The sequence below is a fragment of the Festucalex cinctus genome, chromosome 1, assembly GCF_051991245.1.
Source record: "Festucalex cinctus isolate MCC-2025b chromosome 1, RoL_Fcin_1.0, whole genome shotgun sequence".
Lineage (NCBI taxonomy): Eukaryota > Metazoa > Chordata > Actinopteri > Syngnathiformes > Syngnathidae > Festucalex > Festucalex cinctus.
The window spans coordinates 23,002,273-23,021,911 of NC_135411.1; the positions used below are offsets into that span (position 1 = coordinate 23,002,273).

Sequence of the window (19,639 nt, forward strand, 5' to 3'; positions counted from 1 at the left end):
GACAAAATGTGTGACGTTCACTTGTATCCAGTATGTTCACCTACAAAACTGGTAATGTCATTCATGTTCGCAAACACTAGTAAGAGTACGTTCATTAGAGTCCCTCCCTCACTTGATGCTGGCCGCTAATTGGTCGTTTGCAAAGATTCAAGGGTGGGAGACATTTTCATTTACGTTCCCAGTCGACAGTGCCCAGCTGAGCTGAAATAAACTGATAAAAGAATAGATCACGTCAGGAAGTAATCAGTTCAGTCAAGTCATGCAAACGATACATTCTTTTGAACGAAATGTTCGCAAATGACACAAATATTCAAGGCTGCAACTACTAATTATATTAATAGTTGATGAATCTGTCTATTATATTGGCGATTATTTGATGAATTATGTTAAAAAAAATATTCACACCCCTTTTTTTTCTCAAAACATCAAAGCGTATGTACTAGGAATGGAAACATGTTGAATTGTGATTATAGCTAACGACCAATCATGGCTCAGTTAGCCATGATTGGTGGTCGTTAGCTACTTCCTCAGCACAGGTGATGTCATCTTCAGTAGACAGCAAGTGGAAACATTTTGTTTTTAAAGGTATTAATTGTACATGAAAAATAATGAAGTTATCAAATTCATTCTGGACAAAATATTAACTTTTTAACTACTGAAAATGTCTCAATGAGTCAAGTATCGCTTTAAGCTATCATATTTTTGTTTTCTTGTTTGAGGGTCATCTATATTCTTCATTAAAACTCTTTGACTGCCAGGCGTTATAAAAACAAAACAAAAAAATCCACAGTGCCAGCCGCTTTTGAGCATTTTAACTCATCTTTCGAGGCAAAAAGAATATCGTTTGCCTTTACTACATATACAATGTGGCTACTTAATGAAAGATCGCATTCCATTCATTGGAATTTTAATAATCATCATTAAACGTCTTTGGCAGTCAAAGAGTTAATTCTAAACTCATATCAAATAAATATAAACTATTTTATAGATTACAAAAAAGGTGACTAAAACTAGCCTAAAGCTTTTTGAGTTGTCAATGACTAAAACCTTTTCTTTGTTGCGGCCCAAAGTCTATCCCAATTGAAAGTAGGCCTACTGTACGCATATCAGTACAGTATATCTTAATGTTGCTCTTGTATGCTATCTTAAGTCAAGGATGCATTGGTTGGTGATGGTGACTTGTGAAGACTTGGCTGGGAAAATACCTCAAAATGCATTTCATGCTGCTACGTTTTTATTTATTTTTTCCTATTTATCATTTTATGGAAATACATCAGAGCCGTGGGGGAAGTACACAGCCATTCCAATTCTAAAGGAAGTACGTTCTCAAGTATGTACTCAGGGAGACCGTACTTGGCGAATTCACGAGACCGCACTCTGCATTCTTGATATTGAATAATGGTTCTAAAATGGCTGTCAAAAACAAATGGCAGGCATTTAGTGGCATTCTGCGGCATTTCCGAAAGGGGAGTTTTTCCATTAAATAGCTCGGGATAGGAGCCAGAGAAAAAACACAAATATGTGAATTTGAGAATAGTGAACCGTAAATATGTGTGTGTGTTTTTTTTGTATACATTTCTGTCCAAAAGGGCAAAGATGGCTGGATACCAGGTGTTCTCATTTTCTGTACATTTGTGGGCTCTCTTGAGTTTCCATATAGACAGTGATGCATGAATGATGGATGGTTCTGTGTCAAAGACAAAGATGGATAACAAGCCAGCTCAGTTGCAATTTTCCATAGCCTCTGTGTGAAAGAGGTTAAAAACACCCTGAAGCCCTCCTGAGGTGTTTTTAAAATCAGATTTCACCATTTGGACGCCTGGATGACAGAGCTACATCCCCTCAAAAGATGTCAAACAACCTCCCTTGGCCTGGACAGAAAAGTTGTCAGTTATTTCAGTTTGTCCCGGTAACACACGGACATTTTTCAAAACTTTCAGCAAGGCCAAAGTTTCTCCTCGGCCGCCTTGATCCTTCCTCTCCACCTCTCTTCTGTATCTGTCAGATCTATCACTTCTCAGAACATGTGAGGCTTTCCGAGTGTCATGTCTGGGAAGGTTTCTTCCAGAGGCCTTCACTATGAATTTATACAGCATGGAGACGCATTATGGCTTCTGACCATGGCCGGCTTGAGAGAGAATAGGTGAGGAGGCGAGCCAGGGGAGGCTGCTTTGCTCAGTAAGGGTGGCTGCACGCCGTAGCTTACATACATCAATCTTTCACCGTAGAAGAAAGACAAGGGCTTTCGCTTCATATTAAATTTACTTCCTGACAGAACTGACTTTCAGGTCCTTTGAAGAACTGTGCTATCAATCTATCGATTGACTTTTTTTGTTCAGCTAATTCTACTTACAACAAGAAAATGTCTGTACAGTGGTACCTCTACTTACGAAATTAATTGGTTCTGGAAGAAAGTTCTTAAGTAGAAAATTTTGTAAGTAGAGACGCATTTTCCATGTAAATGCCCTAATCCGTTCCAAGCCTCCCAAATTTCAGACATAAATGTTTTATAACGCATAAAAATGCATCAAAACATGTAACAAATACATGTTACAATTAGATTTTTGCACAATAAATGAGAGTTGTGCATAATGTAAAAAACAAAGAATAGAGTAAAGAACAAAATTGATGGCCATTTACCTTTTTAACTGCTGTCCTCATCGTTTTTTGCCCTCTTTGGTTCATGTTCTCCTCTCTCAGAAGTGTTTTTGTTTTTTGTTTTTTTGGCCTGGTGTTTTGTAAAGAACTGATCCAAGGATGTTTTTTTTTTTTTTTTTTTTTTTTTTTTTTTTTTTTTTTAAAACAATCTTTCGGAAATGTCCAAGGCAAACATCATCTTAGTGAGCAAACGCCCGACTGCTGAACACTTTTTCTGGGCGATTCTTTTAAACAAATTCTGAAACTTCATGGAAACTTCCGGTATGGCGAGGCATCTTTTTCAAAAAAAAAGGCCCGTCTCGTCGCAATTAAAAACTTACTGTGCCTTCATCAATCACCAATTGTTTGAATTTTTGCACAAATTCGTTGGCCGTTAGTTCATACATTTACGAAAAACACCGGAACACCTCATGGGCCGCGGGATGAATGATGAGGACGCTGTATAGACACCGATCTAGTATACGCTCATAGATACCTATGGGAGGAAATAGCCATAGCCGAAAAAAGTATGTTGCGTTCGGTAATGTATTTTTACCTTTCGTATCTAGAATTTTTTTTCGTAACAAGAGGCAATATTTTCCCGTTGAGGCGTTTCGTAACTCGAAAAATTCGCATGAAGAGACGTTCGTAAGTAGAGGTTCCACTGTAGTAATGAATTGGTGATTAGCACTTTCTACAGTTCTGTTTTAGTTCTATCATCATCATATATTTACGCTTCTGTCGATATGATATAGAAGCGTTTATAATGCACTTGAATGCAATACAGTGTGAAACCAGGTGGAGTCCCACCCAGCTGAAATTAAGGTGCAAATTGCAACAGCGACTTAATTTCCCTCATTCTGCATCACTGCAGTTTATAATGAACAGCTACATAGAAATAAAAGATGATCAGTTTTACAGGTTGTGTAAAAGGGAGTTTGTTTGTAATTTCTTAACTCCCTTTTAAGAACCAGTATCATATTAAGCATAAAGTCACTGATGTAGTACACTCGATTCTTATCTCAATTTCTTCTAAATGTTGGATAGAGCTGTTGGGTATTCATTGAGATATGGAGATACTTTACTTTCTATCCAAGAGGCTTCTTGGCAGACTTTTATCATTTTGCACGAGTGTAAAACGACAAAGCCCTGGAGATCAACGTTCGCTATTTTAAACATCCATTTGGTTTGAAATGACTCCTCTAATGTGACCAATCCTCAGAGAGACGTCGTCAGCAGAAACACGCAGACGTTGAAAATTTGCACGTCGGGCCTTCTGACTTAAACTTGTCCTATTCAATAATGAGTGGCCTTATGGTTTAATGATTGAACACGCCAGAACTTCAGCTCACTCTCTCTCGCACTCTCTTGCTTGCCATCCGAACGCAAGTGTGTCATCATTTGCTCGCCGTACGGGAGTAATTCAATTTCACTTCAGCCTTTGGTGGAGAGACCTGCACACAGTCGTCATTTTCAATCACTGTCAAGTCACTGTTTCGATTAAGGAGCTCTCAGGCTCCCATTTCAACTTTTTTTTTTTTTTTTGCTTTATTTCCCAAACACATGTATGCTAATGTAGAGTTGTCAGACCACAAAAGCTGCCAAAATGTCGCACAGGTTAAATAAAGTCTTCCATAAAAACCTGAAATTGCATAGGTTAAAATAGGGCTGGGCAATTAATGGATTTTAACAATTAAGTTGTGTCATGACTGGGTCATGCCAGGGTGAAGTTTGGGTCATGCAAGGGTTATGTTTGGGTCATGACCGTGAGGTCAAGTGTCTGTTTTGAACTGATGTAAACGGCATCTAGTTTCAACTGGTCTTAAGCTATATGATATCAGGAGCTATGTGATGTCAAGAATCTTTAATCTCTTTATCTGGTCAACAGCCAATCAGATAATTCCATGTCAGTCCTGTTACCCACATGTCTAGCCACAGCCAATCTGATCGATTCACTGTCTATATAAATCTAACTGAGAAGTGTGTGTTTTGTCGGATTATTCCTCTGTCCAGCTGGCCACCTGCTTCTCTCTTCCTCGATGCCTTCTCGTTGTTTCTGGTCAAGCCAAGTTAGTTCCATGCCTTTTGATGGTGTGCGAATAAAGTTTGAAAACTCTTATTTGTGTCTGCGCTTTTGGGAACCAAACCCAGAACATAACATAACAAGTTGAGAGCAAAAAAAAAAAAGTGAGCAGGTAAAAATTAAAACTACTGTAAAAACCCCAAAGGTTGATCAGGCAAAAATGAATACTGTAAAAACTCCAAAGGTTCTCCATATAACAATAAAACTAATGAGGAAAAACTCAAGACGTATGCATGTATAAATAAAACTCGCCCAAAAGTTGTACAGGTCAAAATAAGAGTACCCTAAATCCCTCCAAAATTGCAGGTTAAATCAGATTACAGTCAGAAAATATCTTCATCAATATCTTTGTGAAGAATCTTATAAATGGAGAGTTGGGGTGTGTTAGTGACTTGTCCTTGAAGTACAAGTCAAACAATGAAGGATTATGTTGAACAGCTGTTGTTTTCTTTGTAACGTCACATTAATAGGATGGGTCAGGGTTGAGGACGAAAAAACAAAAACAAAAAAAACGAGGTCAAAAGAGACGGGAAATAAAACAAGACATAATGTTGGGAATGACATGGAGGGGATGAGCGCAATTGCGCATTAGCAGCTTATGGATTATCTGCTTCCACTGTTCCCAGGCCCCTCGACCAACCCCCCTTTGCACATGTGAGCTAGCGGTTGCGTCTTAATTAGCCAGCAGACAATGTGATCAATAAATGAGGAAAGGTGGGACAAGTCGGCAGGGTTCAAGGTTTTCTTGTATACTATTGTAATGTGCGATCAATAGCCACAACTGAAAGTTAAGCAAAAAACTCGCTGCATTTTCTGTAAAGGCTAACATAATGTCAGTACGACTCGGAAATTTAAAAGGAGACAGTCGCTCGGCTTTGTCTATTTCAGCGTCTTGAGATTAACTTTTATTAATGTGCCTTCTGTGGGCTCTTTTTTTTACAGTAAATATTATGGTTTTAATAATCTAGTTTGATAGTTGTAAGCAGAGAAAGCACAACAGACTATGAGGATGTGCGCTAAGTTTACAAAACAAACAAACAAAAGCAAATGTTAGTGGGTAGGCCTATTGGGATTGCGGATGAAATTTCAGAATGGACCTTTATGAATGCTTTTGTGTAAACTTCTCACCTGTCCAATGATTCAGAACATTTTGCACAACTTGCTTGTTCTCTAAAAAGTTGTGAAGAAAGCACTAACACATGAAACGTGTATTCAAAAGTTGAAAGACCTGTAAAGGATATGCATATCCGTTCATCCTGAAATCTCATCAGAAAGCCTACCGCTAATGTTTTGTGAGTAATATAATGTTAATCAGATTTGCTCTACAAATCCTTAAGTGTTCAATCATACTAAAACATATTTCATGTAGGGATGGGTGAGTACCGAGACCAGGTATCGGTATCGGGCCGATACACCGCGTGATTTCCAGGTATCGGCACTCGTGACGCTGTTTTTGGATCAGGAACTTGTAATTAGACATTAAAAAAATGTTGCCACCAATTTCATGCAATTTTAAGAAAAAAAAAACTTTCTTAAAAATCATCTGTCGTTTTTTTGGGGGGGAGAAATTCTATGTATTAAAAGTACTAGTGGCATGGGTACTTTGTATCTGTGACTACTCAAGAGTTGAGTACTGAAAAAGTGGTACACTATCAAACATCTCTAATTTCATTTACCTTAAAGAGACAGTAACATGAAAAATCAACTTTTAGGCGCTTTTAGACGTGTGAAAATGCTAATTCCTCACTAAAAACACAACAGAAGTGTTTTCCTCCATTTGCCCCTGTATGAGAAATTCTAGGTCATTTTGCTCTCCAAGCACCAGCCCCTCCCAACCTGAGAAAACGAGCATGTGCTCACTTTATGCGAACCCACCAGCGCACCACCTCTGCCGATTAAATGCACACCCACTTTCTCTGAGACCTCCATGGGACAGTGATAAAAGTAACCTAAACATTCTGACCAAATGAATTCAAAGCAATCAATTATCCTTCACATTTGCAATGCCAAAGTGTAATGACAACTGGCTGTCTTAAAATCCGGTCTGGCAGACACTTGTGTAAACTACAAGTAAAACTTTTGCAGTGTTGAACCTAACTGAATGAATAGTATAGTGGTTACTGTGCTTGCTCTGTAAGCAGCAATTCCCCAGTTTGAAACCAGCTCAGGTTTGTTTGTTTTTTCCTCCTTTCCTGTTCTTCCCTCTCCTCCCCTCCTCCACGATTTCTTGCAGCAATGAGCCGTTTTGTTTCAAATGTTTATTGACGAAGGCTTGCGTCAAGTTGCGTGGCGGACGTAAACGTGCTTCAGTCGGTGCTCAGACCGTATATTTTTACGAGGGTTTGCGTCATCGTGCGCTCGCTCAAAGGTGGGTGTCGTCATCGACGGGAAGTGACGATAAACAGAAGTGCCCAGCTTTGTTGTGTACTTGCTTAGCACAAGCCAGCCAGTGGTCTCATATGTTCCCTTAGACTTGCTCGTCCTGAAGATCTGAATCATTCAAAAAGACTTATTGCTTATTTTGTATTCAACACCTAGAGTCTAATTACAATGAAAGCATTTGAAGATAATGCCTGAAAAAGGTATTTATGCAATATGCCCATTCATTCCCTTCATGTCCATGTCTACGGGTTACCTGGTTCTGAGAGGCTTTCTATGCCTGATGGAGAATTTATAAGCACATACAAGGATTTCTTGCAAGGCGCTGACACACTGTGATAAGGCTTTCACATTCGCTTCTAGCCAGAGGGCTGCCGACGTCGCTGGGAAGTCTAATCAGCCTCTCTCGACTGACTTGCTGATCCACCGCTGGACACAAGTGGTCCCTTCATTTTATTTCAATTTACAACCGCAAAGTTTTTGGTGGTAAAATTGCATTTGATGCCCAGGAGCAGAGAAGTGGGTAGAATTGGATGAATCACTTGTTTTCCCTACCCATCCATGCTTCTTTTTTTTCTAATGAAAGGCAAAATAAGATATCTGTGGGAGATACGATTCCGTGCTTGCTAGGCGGCCTTGCATTTTACAGGTCATCAATTTGTGTTGGAGTGTGTCTATGGAGAGACTTGCTACGCAAACTGGACTATATGTGCCTGCAGAGATTTGAGGCAGGAGTAGAACACTGCCTTGAAGATCAGTACAAGGTGATTCCAAGGAACATTACGTATGTATTTGACCATACTTTTTGGAAGGCTTTGTTGACTCAACATCCATTGGTGGGTGAGCATGGAAGTGTGATGATATACTGTATTACGGTTACAAATGTTCAATATTAACATTGGTTTCAAAAGTAGCAAATCATAGTCAGAACCTTGTATCTCAAGAAAGATTTTCAAACATAATTTCTTTTGTGTGCCTTGTTCAGTATTTAGTTGAACAAGCAATGAACATGTTTCACTTTTTTTTTTTTTTTTTTTTTTTTTGAAGATGAGCAAAGGCTCTGAGGCTACTGGAGTTACTTTGTTTTAATGCCCACAGCTCTGACAGCTGAGTTGAGGGTGGCTAAATAATGTATTATATTTTATTATTATGTTTGGAAAAAGAACACAATCGACCAGGTACAAATACTATGAAGGGCTCAACTGTTGGTGGATGCACATGGAAACAGAGTGATACTGATGGATTGGCAACCATGCTAGTATTACAGTTGAATTGTGACAAGTTTCGGTTGGCATGAAGTATGCAACTTCAATGTGGTCTTGATCACATCAACAAACCGATGAATCATACCATCCCTTTACAAATTTGTACATGAAAAAAAAAGAAAAAGAGAGATTCTCACTTTTCTCCTGAATGTCCTTGTCCTGTTAAGAAGTGTGTGGCTAAATAAGCAATTATTAAATATATTTTTTTTATAAAGTATCTCCACTGGTCACCAGAACTGTAACGCAAAAACATCTACTATACCACATTCACTTTGTTTGAAAGAGCTAAGACACCGAAGACAGGAGCCAGCTTTTTTTTTGTTTGTTTGTTTTTTTAAATAAGCCAAGCAATCAAAATCAGGTGGTTAAATGATTTACTATTTAAGTTTTCAAGTAATACAAAGGATATATTTTACCGAGGACCACCTCAACTCAACTCAAGTTTATTTATATATCACTTTCAAACAGCCTGTGAAATAATGGTATCGTCATGTTACTCGTTAGTGCTCGTCAATCCCAATACTACTGTTTTAATGCAGTATCGGGGCCTCTCCCGATATGGTATCGGAACAACACTACTCATAAGTTTACAAACCCTTTAGGGTATATAAACTTTCAAGTACGACTGTAAGTTAGTGCTATCAATAACTGTGTTGCTTCTTTTCAGTACAGGGCGTCCACAAGTTCCGTTCCTACGATGTTGCCTGAATTTCGACGCAAGTTGGATTTCATCATTAAAGTCGATATTTACATCAAAATACTTTGTACAGTAATAAAAAAAAAACATATTTGGGCCACCCGGAAGATGCCGGAACCAATATTTTGTGTTTCCGCAGAGATATTCATTGCTGACGGACAGCAAAGCGGAGGTAATGGAAACTTAAGCATGAAATGTGACTCGGCTGATGGACGCCTGGAGGTAACAACAACACAACTTTAAATAACTTTAAAATAGTGTGATTGCTGTGGGAAATTAATGAAAGAGGAGGTGCTACGGGCGAGACACGTGCACTGTAAAGTCAAATGACGTAGGTCGCGTACGTCATAACTCGAGGACCTGTACTATGCGAAGTTTTTTTTTCTTTCTCAAAACATGACATTTTCTTAGAGTGACACATGTAACTTCATCTTGGTCGTCGAGAAACCGTCGCTGAAAACCTCCCATCGTGACTTGACTTTATAACCTCGTTGAGCTTTCCTGCACAAGTGTGTAGCTCAGGGGTACCCGAGTCCGGTCCTCGAGAGCCAGCCTGTATCAGATGTTTCCCTCATCCAACACATATGATCAGGATCGTTATCAGGCTTCTGCAAAGCTTGCTGATGAGTTGATCATTTGATTCAGGTGTGATGGAGGAGGGGTACATCTAAAACAGGCTGGATAAGGGGCTCTCAAGAACCCAACTTGGGCACCAGTGAAAACATGCTTGCTTTCAACAAGTATCCCCATTAACCAGCAGAACTATACCTCAAAACATAATACTTGATAATACTTTATTTTAATAACTGAAGACCTGAACATTTTGGAAAATCTAAATAAATGTTAGCAATAATCCAAGTTCAGGTCAAAACTGTGTGTTTCTAAATAAAAAGGCATTGTACTATGAATTGATGTCATCGTTTGATCTTAAAGTTTATAGAAACCTGATGTTATGCCTTGCTACCAATAATTACAAGCTGATAGGAACACACAAAGGAGAATTTCAGAAAGTAATTTTTCTCATAGAGTATGTTCTCGCTTGTAGACATACATTTCCATTTTCCAAGTACCGTATTTTCCGCACTATAAGGCGGACCTAGAAGCCTTCAATTTTTTCAAAAGCTGACCATGCGCCTTATAATCCAGTGCGCCTTATATAAGGATCAATATTGAGACGCAACAGGTCGCAAGCGCAGAAGATCCCGCCATCTTGGATCGCTAGCTAATACTAATACTTTACCTCAGAGAAAATAATAAAACAGCTGTTTATTCATTTTGGGAGTGAATTGAGTTGTCAGAAAGCTGGTTTGTAATCTATTAATAAAGTTTCACTGACCTAGCTGACTGTTTTGTTGACATTCCCTTAAGCGCAGCACCATCTAATGGATGCATAACGTAACCCCAGCCTCTACTGTAGCGCCTTATATATGAAAAAAGTTTTAAAATAAGTCATTCATTGAAAGTGCGCCTTATAATGCGGTGCGCCTTATAGTGCGATGCGCCGTATATATGGAAAATGTTTGAAAATATGCCATACGTTGAAGGTGCGCCTTATAATGAGGTGCACCTTATAGTGCGTACAATACGGTAGTTCGCATTGATGTTTCTGGTGCCAAAGCTACAGTAAGTAATACCTTGTGTCTAACTTGTGTATCATCAAGAGTGACTCGCTCCAATGAAACGGCAATTATTAACTCAAAGTATACATCTAATTTTTTGAATGGGCCGAGCTAAAATTTGGGGGGGAAAAAAACTGGCGATGTCGGCAGCATCCCTACTTTTCACTGACACGTCCCCGGTGATTACCATTTAATCAGCCGCAAACTCTCTTAATTACCAGATTAGTCTCCTGCCAATTTGCCAATGCGCTAATGGTTCTCGTCTGCCAACTGAATCGCAATTAGGGACTAACTGTTTTCAATTCACCTCGGGGCCCCTCTGATGGGTCATTACTAGCCTAGTTATCCTCGCATAAACCAACCGCCAGGCTGGCAGCACCGCTCCAATTTGGAGAGCAGCTGCCGATGCTTTATGGCCATCTTGAGGGCCTTTTTCCTGCGTCGTGAAGACAATGTTTCCATTCCCCTGAAAAGCAACCCGCAGCAGCAGAGGCGTTTTACCTTGGACTAATTAAATGTATCTAATGTTGTGTAAATGTACATTTTATAGCGAGAACTACGGCGTAGAGGGAGTTGTAACTCTGTTGACAGAAGGTAAGTGAATCGTTTATATGGCTGAGCGTGGTGTTTGCCGTTTTATCGAGGCAAATAAAAAAAATAAAAAAAAACATTTACCGCCACGGTTAAGAACGAGGTCTATTGCGTGGAATTGATTGTAGATTAATGGCGTCTTAAAACAATCCGCCAAGGCACTGTTGATTCGATTTCAATGAGTTTGTTGTCTAAAAAAATGACCAGCATGACGACTGTGTGACATTACCATGGAAACAGAAATTCAGAACATTCAGAAAGGACACAAATGGAACGTTTGCATGACACCGCAAACAGTGACTCAAAAAAGCAGTCAAGTCAGCGGTCATGAAACAACACGCTGCCGGGAACAACTTCAAAATAAAAGCATCCGAGGCACGCATGTCAGCACATTACTGCATTTGGAATGATTTTTTATTTTTTTTTTGGGGGGGGGGATAAACAAATCACCATTGGCTGCATGTTCCATCATGGTTCGTATGAACAATTGTTGCTGCTTTTAGCTTAACTACCGTAGTTTTGCTCAGGGTCTGTACACACGTACAATTTCTGGAAACAAGGTACTTAATTACCGTATATAAATTTGTAACATTAGACATTAAACATAATTTTGGGATGTAATACACCCTTTTCTAAAACATCTAGATACCGGTATACGCATCTATACAATGTAACATTTTTCTTTTTGATTTTTATGATTCTGGTTATAGTAAAACGGGATAATTATGGAAAAATATTTGTCTGATTCACAGGTTTTACAGTATTATATGAAATACACTTACTCAATGGGCATTTAACTGGATATTTTACCACTAGTGTGTGAAGTGCAAATGCAGTAGGCTTGTAAACGGAAGCCACACTTCAGGTTACGTCACGTTTATGGGGACTTCCGACTTCCATAAGTCACACACCTACTCTGTTTCCAGTTACTGTTGCGGCATATAGGCCGCGTCCCAATACTCACGCTTCCACCATTGTGCCCCACAATTGTGTGTTCCTGTTGGTGGGTGTGAGTGTGTACGGTGTCTCACTTTCCAGGAGCACTCTGAGACACACTTGGAGAACTGAGACACAGAACACACTTTCACTAAGGATGCTCCGATCAGGGTTTTATACTGCCGATACCGATCATCAATGAGTAAGATCAGCCAATACTGATACCGATCACATTGATCATCGATATTTTTTTTCCCCAATGTATTTATGGTGAGTGCCATTGGCTATATTAAATAAAAAAAAAATAAAAAAACAACACCCATATAATCACCTTAATTTTAGACAAAAACATTTTCAAGAGAATTAATACAAAACCCTTTCTGGCACAATGCATCAACTATTCAGTAAAAAAATAAATAAATAACAGAAAAACTTAAAATTACCAGCTTTAAGCTTTAACAGATTGAAATAATCAGCAGTCTCAACAGGACTGACATCTGAGCTCCATACAGTGGTACCTCTACTTATGAAATTAATTGGTTCTGGAAGATAGTTCTTAAGTAGAACATTTTGTAAGTAGAGACGCATTTTCCATGTAAATGCCTTAATCCATTCCAAGCCGCCCAAAATTCAGACATAATGATTTATAAAGCATAAAAATGCATCAAAACATGTAACAAATACATGTTACAATAAGATTATTGCACAATAAATGAGAGTTGTGCATAATGTAAAAACAAAGAATAGAGTAAAGAATAAAAACGATAGTCATTTACCTTTTTAACTGCTGTTGTCATCGTTTTTTGCCCTCTTTTTGGTTCATGTTCTCTCAGGAATGTTTTTTTGCCTGGTGTTTTGGAAAGAACTGATCCAAGAATTTTTTTTATTTTTTTTTTTAAATCCTTCGAAAGTGTCCAAGGCAAACATCATCATAGTGAGCAACTGGTAAACACTTTTTCTAGGTGATTCTTTTCAATAAATTCCGAAACTTGATGGAAACTTCAGGTAGGGCGAGGCATCTTTTTCCAAAAAAAGGCCCGTCTCGTCGCAATTAAAAACTTAGTGTGCATCGTAGCCTTCATCAATCACCAATTGTTTGAATTTTTGCACAAATTCGTCGGCCGTTAGTTAATAAATGTACGTAAAACTAGCTGAACACCTCATGGCCCGAGGGGTGAATGACGAGGACGCTCCATAGACACATATCTATTATATATCCATGTACACACATAGACACAAGCGAGGGGGAGGGGCGGGGTTGGATGAGGAAGTTGCCTCCACACTGTGCCCTCAAGTTGGTCTCTCAGGCAGGCTGCGAAGCATGAGCTACGGGTGATCGGATTTTTGATCGGGAATAAAAGGGTTTGATCAAATATTCCGATCACGTACTATTTCACGAATATCGGCCGATTATAATTGGTGGCCGATCGATCGGAGCGTACCTAACTTTCACCCATTAATGGGAATGCACAATTGATGGGCACAAGGGTGGAAGTACGAGTATTGGGACACAGCCCATTATATCGCAACAGTAACCGTAAACAGCGTAGGTGTGTGACTTACGGAGGTCAGAAGTCCCGCCTCCTCTGTGGCATATACCCCATTGGAATAGAATTTGGTTGTAATCTAAGGACCTCCTGCACACTTAAAATGAGGCTAAATCTATTTAGGGTAAAAAAAAAAAAAAAAAGTTAAAAAAAAATACATTCTTACCTTCCCTGCACTTTGATGTCAGAGATGGCATAGAAGTATCTGGACAGGTTGTTTTCGTCCACCATGGTGGCACCAGTAGCCGGCTTCAGCAGCTTAATCCTCAAGTCGGTTATGGTGAAGAAGTCCCTCAGGTTCTTGGTGGTATCCAGCTGACCGTACAAGGAGGCCATGTTGTGCAGGCGAGGCCCAGCGAACAGGGCAAAGCGGTCCTTGATCTCAAAGCGAACCGTCTTGTCGTTCTTCCACACGTAGCCCCGAGAGTAGTCCTCTGTGCAGATGATGTCCAGCAAGGTGCGCTGTGTCAGGTCGCCCACCGTCTTTGGCTCCATGGTGAAGCCGTCCAAACAGTCGGTGGCATAGAACTGGTATGGCGTCCAAGTCCGGCCGTAGTCCAGCGACTTCTCCAGGACCATCTGCTCCGGTCGGCCCGACTCGAAGGTGAGCACAATGTCGTCGGTCAGCTCGATGGTCTTGTTCCACGACAGCGTGATGTTGACCTGCAGCGGCTTGGGGTATTTCTTCCAGGAAGTGGACTGCCAGAAGGTAGTGGGGTTGCGACCCTCGAAGTCAAACATCAACTCGGGCGGATGAGCCAACTCTTCAGTGCTTGCGTCACATTCGTTGTTGCACATGTAAGGGTTCTCCTGTAAAGACAACCAAAAATGTGCGATCCAGTCAGTTCATGCAACTCAAACCAATTGCCAGACTTCTGCTATGGACAAAAAATAAATACTGTATTTTTCGGATTATAAGTCGCAGTTTTTTTCATAGTTTGGCCGGGGGTGCGACTTATACTCTGGTGCGACTTATGTGTGAAATTAACACATTATTATATAATTTCACGTTATTTTCACACTAAACCGCAAGAGGGCACTCTAGGCCTGTGTTGATAAGTTCAACATTGCATCGTCTACCTCCCGAGTTGGGGGAGTTGTTTAAAAGTGACACCGAGGATGAAGATTTCATTGGATTTAGTGATTTGGAATGAAACTGATAGTTTGATAAACTTGTTAGCATGTTCTTTATGCTAGAGTTATATGAATAACTTGTAGTGATGGGAACATAATTCACCCACGGAACGTTGGGACGAAGGGATCGTTCCGGGTGGGAAGGTTTTGTTATGTAGAAAAGGGGAGTTAGCCTGTTAGCTTCTAGCTGAGTGGGGAGTTGCTGTTAAGACCTCAGAAGCTGATGTCAATAAAACGCCAGCCTTTGGCTCCGTGCTTCAACACTCCGCCTCCGACTCCCGTCACTGCTCACGACAAACTCTTAATATGTTACGTCGTTACTGACATTACCAGGCATGTCAGTCATGTAACGTTAGTATACCGTACGCTTATTCAGCCTGTTGTTCTCTATTTTATTTTTATTTTAAATTGCCTTTCAAGATGACATGTATGTTTTTGGTGTTGGATTTTACCAAATAAATTTCCCCCAAAAATGCGACTTATACTCCAGTGCGACTTATGTATGTTTTTTCCTTCTTAATTATGCATTTTTTGGCTGGTTCGATTTATAACCCGGAGCGACGTATAATCCGAAAAATACGGTAAGTAAGATTCATATACGTGGGATATGTTTATGTAACATGAAATTAACATTGCAATTCTTGGTTCCCCACTTCCCACCATTAAAAACCAAGCGTTGTCTTCATTCCGCCAGTGTTCACTAAAGCACTTATATCACATTCAGCTCCACGTGTACTTGAGAAAGCGCGCACAGTGGATACATAGAGCGGCTCATTAAGATGTCACTGCAGATCCTCACATACTACCATTCCGCCGCCACCACCCAAATTGCTGCTGTAATTGATATTCCTGTGTGGTATTCCAGTCCTGATATAGGACTGGAATCCAAATGAGTTGTTTCTCATAAAACACAGGGGGTCACATGTATTTTTCATGGAGCCCCCTAGTCTGCTGAGTGTACCACAGTCATCCATCCAGACACAATCAGTCTATTTGTGTGTGGTGCGAGAATGTCTATGAGAAAGACCCAGTGCTCGAATGCGTGTGTGCGTGTGTGTTTGTTCGGGAGAGATCAGAAGGCGCACTCCCATTGACATTCTGCTCACCCCTGCCCCGCCCCGGAACAATGAGGTTAAGTGCTGATGAGATTCACATCCACTGTAAAGCAGCTCGATAATCAGCAATCATCTGACACCCTACACGCTGGAATTATCTAAAGGTGAGAACAATCATTTCAGAGACGCCCAGACGCTTATCGCTCGCTCGCTCTCAATGAGCGAGATTGACATGGGCGGCGAGGATCACCGCAAAGAATACTGATAAGCACTTGCTGCTACTTTATTTATTTATTTATTTTATTTTATTTTTTTACAGCACCACTCGCTTTTGTCTTCCAATCTTCAACTTGAAATGACTTTTATTTAATCCTTTGTGGTGCTCAAAAGATCTAAAAAATGTTGATCATATTTAAAGGATTAAAGTCATTTATCCCTTCTTAACTATACTATACTATATTTAACAGCTATTTTAAGATTCTTTACAGTTGTATACGTGAAGTTAACCACTCTAAAATTAAGCAAATTTGAGACTAAAAAAAACCCCACTCATCTATTGATGACTCATGTTTCATGTCACAGGATCCAGGCTGGTTCTCAGTTGTCTCACAAGTTGTCTCAGTCTGCACAACCTCACAGCCACAGAGGGGCGTGTATTTTTGGCCGTCTTGGGGGATTAAAACCCAGAAATGTGTTTGTCGCATGTATGAAAGCTTATGTTAATGAAAAATGTGCCCAAACACAGCAATAATTTGGTTCTGAAATGTTGAGGAGTTTCTCTAAAAATCCACAGAAGCACTTCCTCCTTTTACTCCTCTGATGTTGGCAGCCAATAGCCCACTAAGTTTTAGTTTTTCACAAAACCGTGGCACATTGTGGCCATCATTTTTTCCCCGAGTTGAGTTGAAATATTGTGATAATCTTCTAAGATTTTGTGCTAATTTTACATAAACTAGCCAAAAGGGTAGATAGCAAGCAAGCTAGCGGTTAGAGTTAGCAGCTAATGGTTGCAGTCTACACTGCTGCCTTGACCTTCCCATTTTTTTCACAACAAGGGTGGCCACTTTCATAAGGTCAAAAAGGAGGCGATATTTAAAATAAAAAAAATAAATAAGTGCTTCCTCGTTATAACACGCTTCAGTTTTCACGGCCTCGCTGTTTTGCGGATTTTTTTTGTATACAATTCTGCACGCATTTTTTTTTTTTTTTTTTGTAAATGTAAATGTCTCGATGAGAAAAGTGTATAAACTGTGTGGGTGAGAGGTTTTAGAGCCTTAAATAATTTATAATAAACGTAAAACATAAAGCTAGCTACTTCACGGATTTCACTTATTTTGGGTATTTTTTGGAACCTAACCCCAGAGGAAATCGAGGCAATAATGTTCACATCAGACTCGCGGTGCATTTTCATTAACAATAAATTTTGCATATTTTATAGTAACCTTGCTCTCGCAAGATGGATTCTCGCGGTATTTGTTGGTTAATAAACTCCGGAGAATACATCTTATACCACTGGTGGTTGGGACCAATCACAGAGCGACATTGTGTTTGGGGGCGGGATATGCAACTGTGACGAAACCAGGAAGCCAGCGCCGATGCAGGAGTTAACAAACAAACCCAACATGGACGAATGGACGCTGTGATTAATTCTGTTCTTACAGAATTACTCACTGTTTTCTTGTTGAATGTTGAACATACGAGAGGCGCTTCGTGCATTTCTAGCTGGTAAGATGTTCGCGCTTTCCCCCCCTTCGACAAGAACGAAGACGAAATTGTCACCCGTGGCCGTGATTGGTTAAAACAAACGTGTAGAATGTCGCATCGTCCAATCAGCTCTAATTATTGTACAGAATGTCACGTCTTTCCCGAGCAAATTACCGTGGAGAGGTACCAGATGGATATTGCGGAGAACTCACTTGAGTGAAGCGCAATTATCTATCTGGCTATTGCCAGGTTAGGCTTATAGATCATGTTTGTGTAACTAAATGGTAAAAATATCAATAAAAAGTCAAACCTTTTGAAAATGTATTTAGTTTACAGTACCATGTTTTAAACCACTAAGCAGTGACATGCTTCTGTAAAAGTGCAATGTGAAACAAAACACAACTTATTTCAAAAAGGAAATAACAAAGAAAAAATGTCCTCAATGATGACACACCTCTTGCTTTTATGCTTTTCCGTTCCCACGTGACATTTATTGAACCAATGATGAACGAGATTTTTAACTGAAGCCACTCTTGGCCAATCACAGACCAGTTGTGACAAAAGTGGCGTGGGGCTGATGTTGGGTCACAAACTTAACTGCCGCTCTTTTTCTTTAAAATGGAGGTCACACCAGTGTCCTGCTTAGGGTTGCGCAGGACGCAGGACACATCACTGAAAATTAGGGCTGTTCTGCCTAAATCAGGACGCCTGGCCACCCGAGTCACAATTGAGCCATAATCCAGTCTTGGAAGAGTTGCTAGCTAGTGGTTAGTGTTAGAACTTAGCAAACGTTAGCAGTCGACACCACTGTCTGGACTTTTTAGCCTGAATTGAGATCTTGAGAAGTTTTTGTGCACATTTTTTGGCACATTTTATCTTAGTCACTTGCTGCTTTTGTCTCCCTTCATTCATCTCAAGAGTTTTTTTGATGCTCTATTTCATGCTCAAAGGCGGTTCGATACATGACCCCACCCCCGTGTTGCTGATACAGATCTCCTCACTTCATTCTTACTTCCTTTTGTAGCCTCCCCACGCTATCATCAGCCACTTGCTCTTCAGATGGAAGTCAATAACAAAGCCACGTCGCGGCAAGATTGCGGGGCGAGCTGACTCAAAGGCGCGTGGCGTAATCCAATTAGGAGGCTAATAAGGGTGACGCCGCCGAGACGGGAGCGGGAGGAATGTAAAAGGAGACCTTTTCCGCTTGCCGGGTTTCCAAGGAAGCTGCTAAAAGTGTTCTCTCCTTGAGACGCCAACGCACAAGCACAGAGACCAAGGAGGCAGAAAACAGAGAGCGTGTTATGGAGGATGTCAGGATGATAAATCAGAGCCAGGCTGAATAATCTGTTTATGTTGTTGCTGGTTTTTTGTTGTTTTTTTTGTTTTTTGTTTTTTAATTTTGATAGGTTTTTGGTTTCCCGTTTCAGTCTGCCAGGGCCAGTATTGTTCAACCTTTTGTGAAGAAGTGACTTTGATTCAAATGTATTTTGACAGGTGTTGAGCATTTTAGACAATCTGTTTGTGCTGCTTTTGGTTTTATTTTGGCAAGTTTCTACATTCTGTTTTTGTTTTTGACTCTCATTCAGTCATAATTGTCCAACTTTTTGTTAGCAAAGTATTTTATTTGACCGGGATGGTGCAATTCAGTCCATCTGTGTTGTTGCTGATCATCAGGCATGCAGGCATCTTTATTTATTGTATTTCTACCATCCATCTTGCCCTGGTAATACTCAACCAGACATGGCCAACTTTTGGTGAACAACTTCGGGTTGGCTCTTCTACGACCAGTGTCATGCATTTTAGTACATCTATGAACTTTTTTTTTTTTTTTAAGTCTGAATTCCTATTCCTGGCTTGATAACATTCAGCCATAGATGGTGTCAAACAACTTTTTTGGGAGAAAAGAACTTTCTAAGAACTGCTCTCTTAGCTTTTTGCCCAGGCAGCTAGCTAGCCTTAAGCTTGCCACATGGAATCGAAAGATTTTTTTTT

The 19,639-nt window shown here is 40.0% G+C and overlaps 1 protein-coding gene across 4 annotated transcripts in view; it reads right to left on the reverse strand.

Annotated features, from left to right (window-relative positions):
* Positions 1-19,639, reverse strand: part of LOC144020390 (netrin-G1-like) — an 89,022-nt gene that overhangs the window by 32,349 nt on the left and 37,034 nt on the right. For all 4 annotated transcript variants that reach the window (XM_077523829.1, XM_077523813.1, XM_077523820.1 and 1 more), the window contains one exon: positions 13,921-14,564. In XM_077523829.1, coding sequence (XP_077379955.1) covers positions 13,921-14,564 — 644 coding nt within the window. The remainder of the gene's footprint in view (positions 1-13,920; positions 14,565-19,639) is intronic.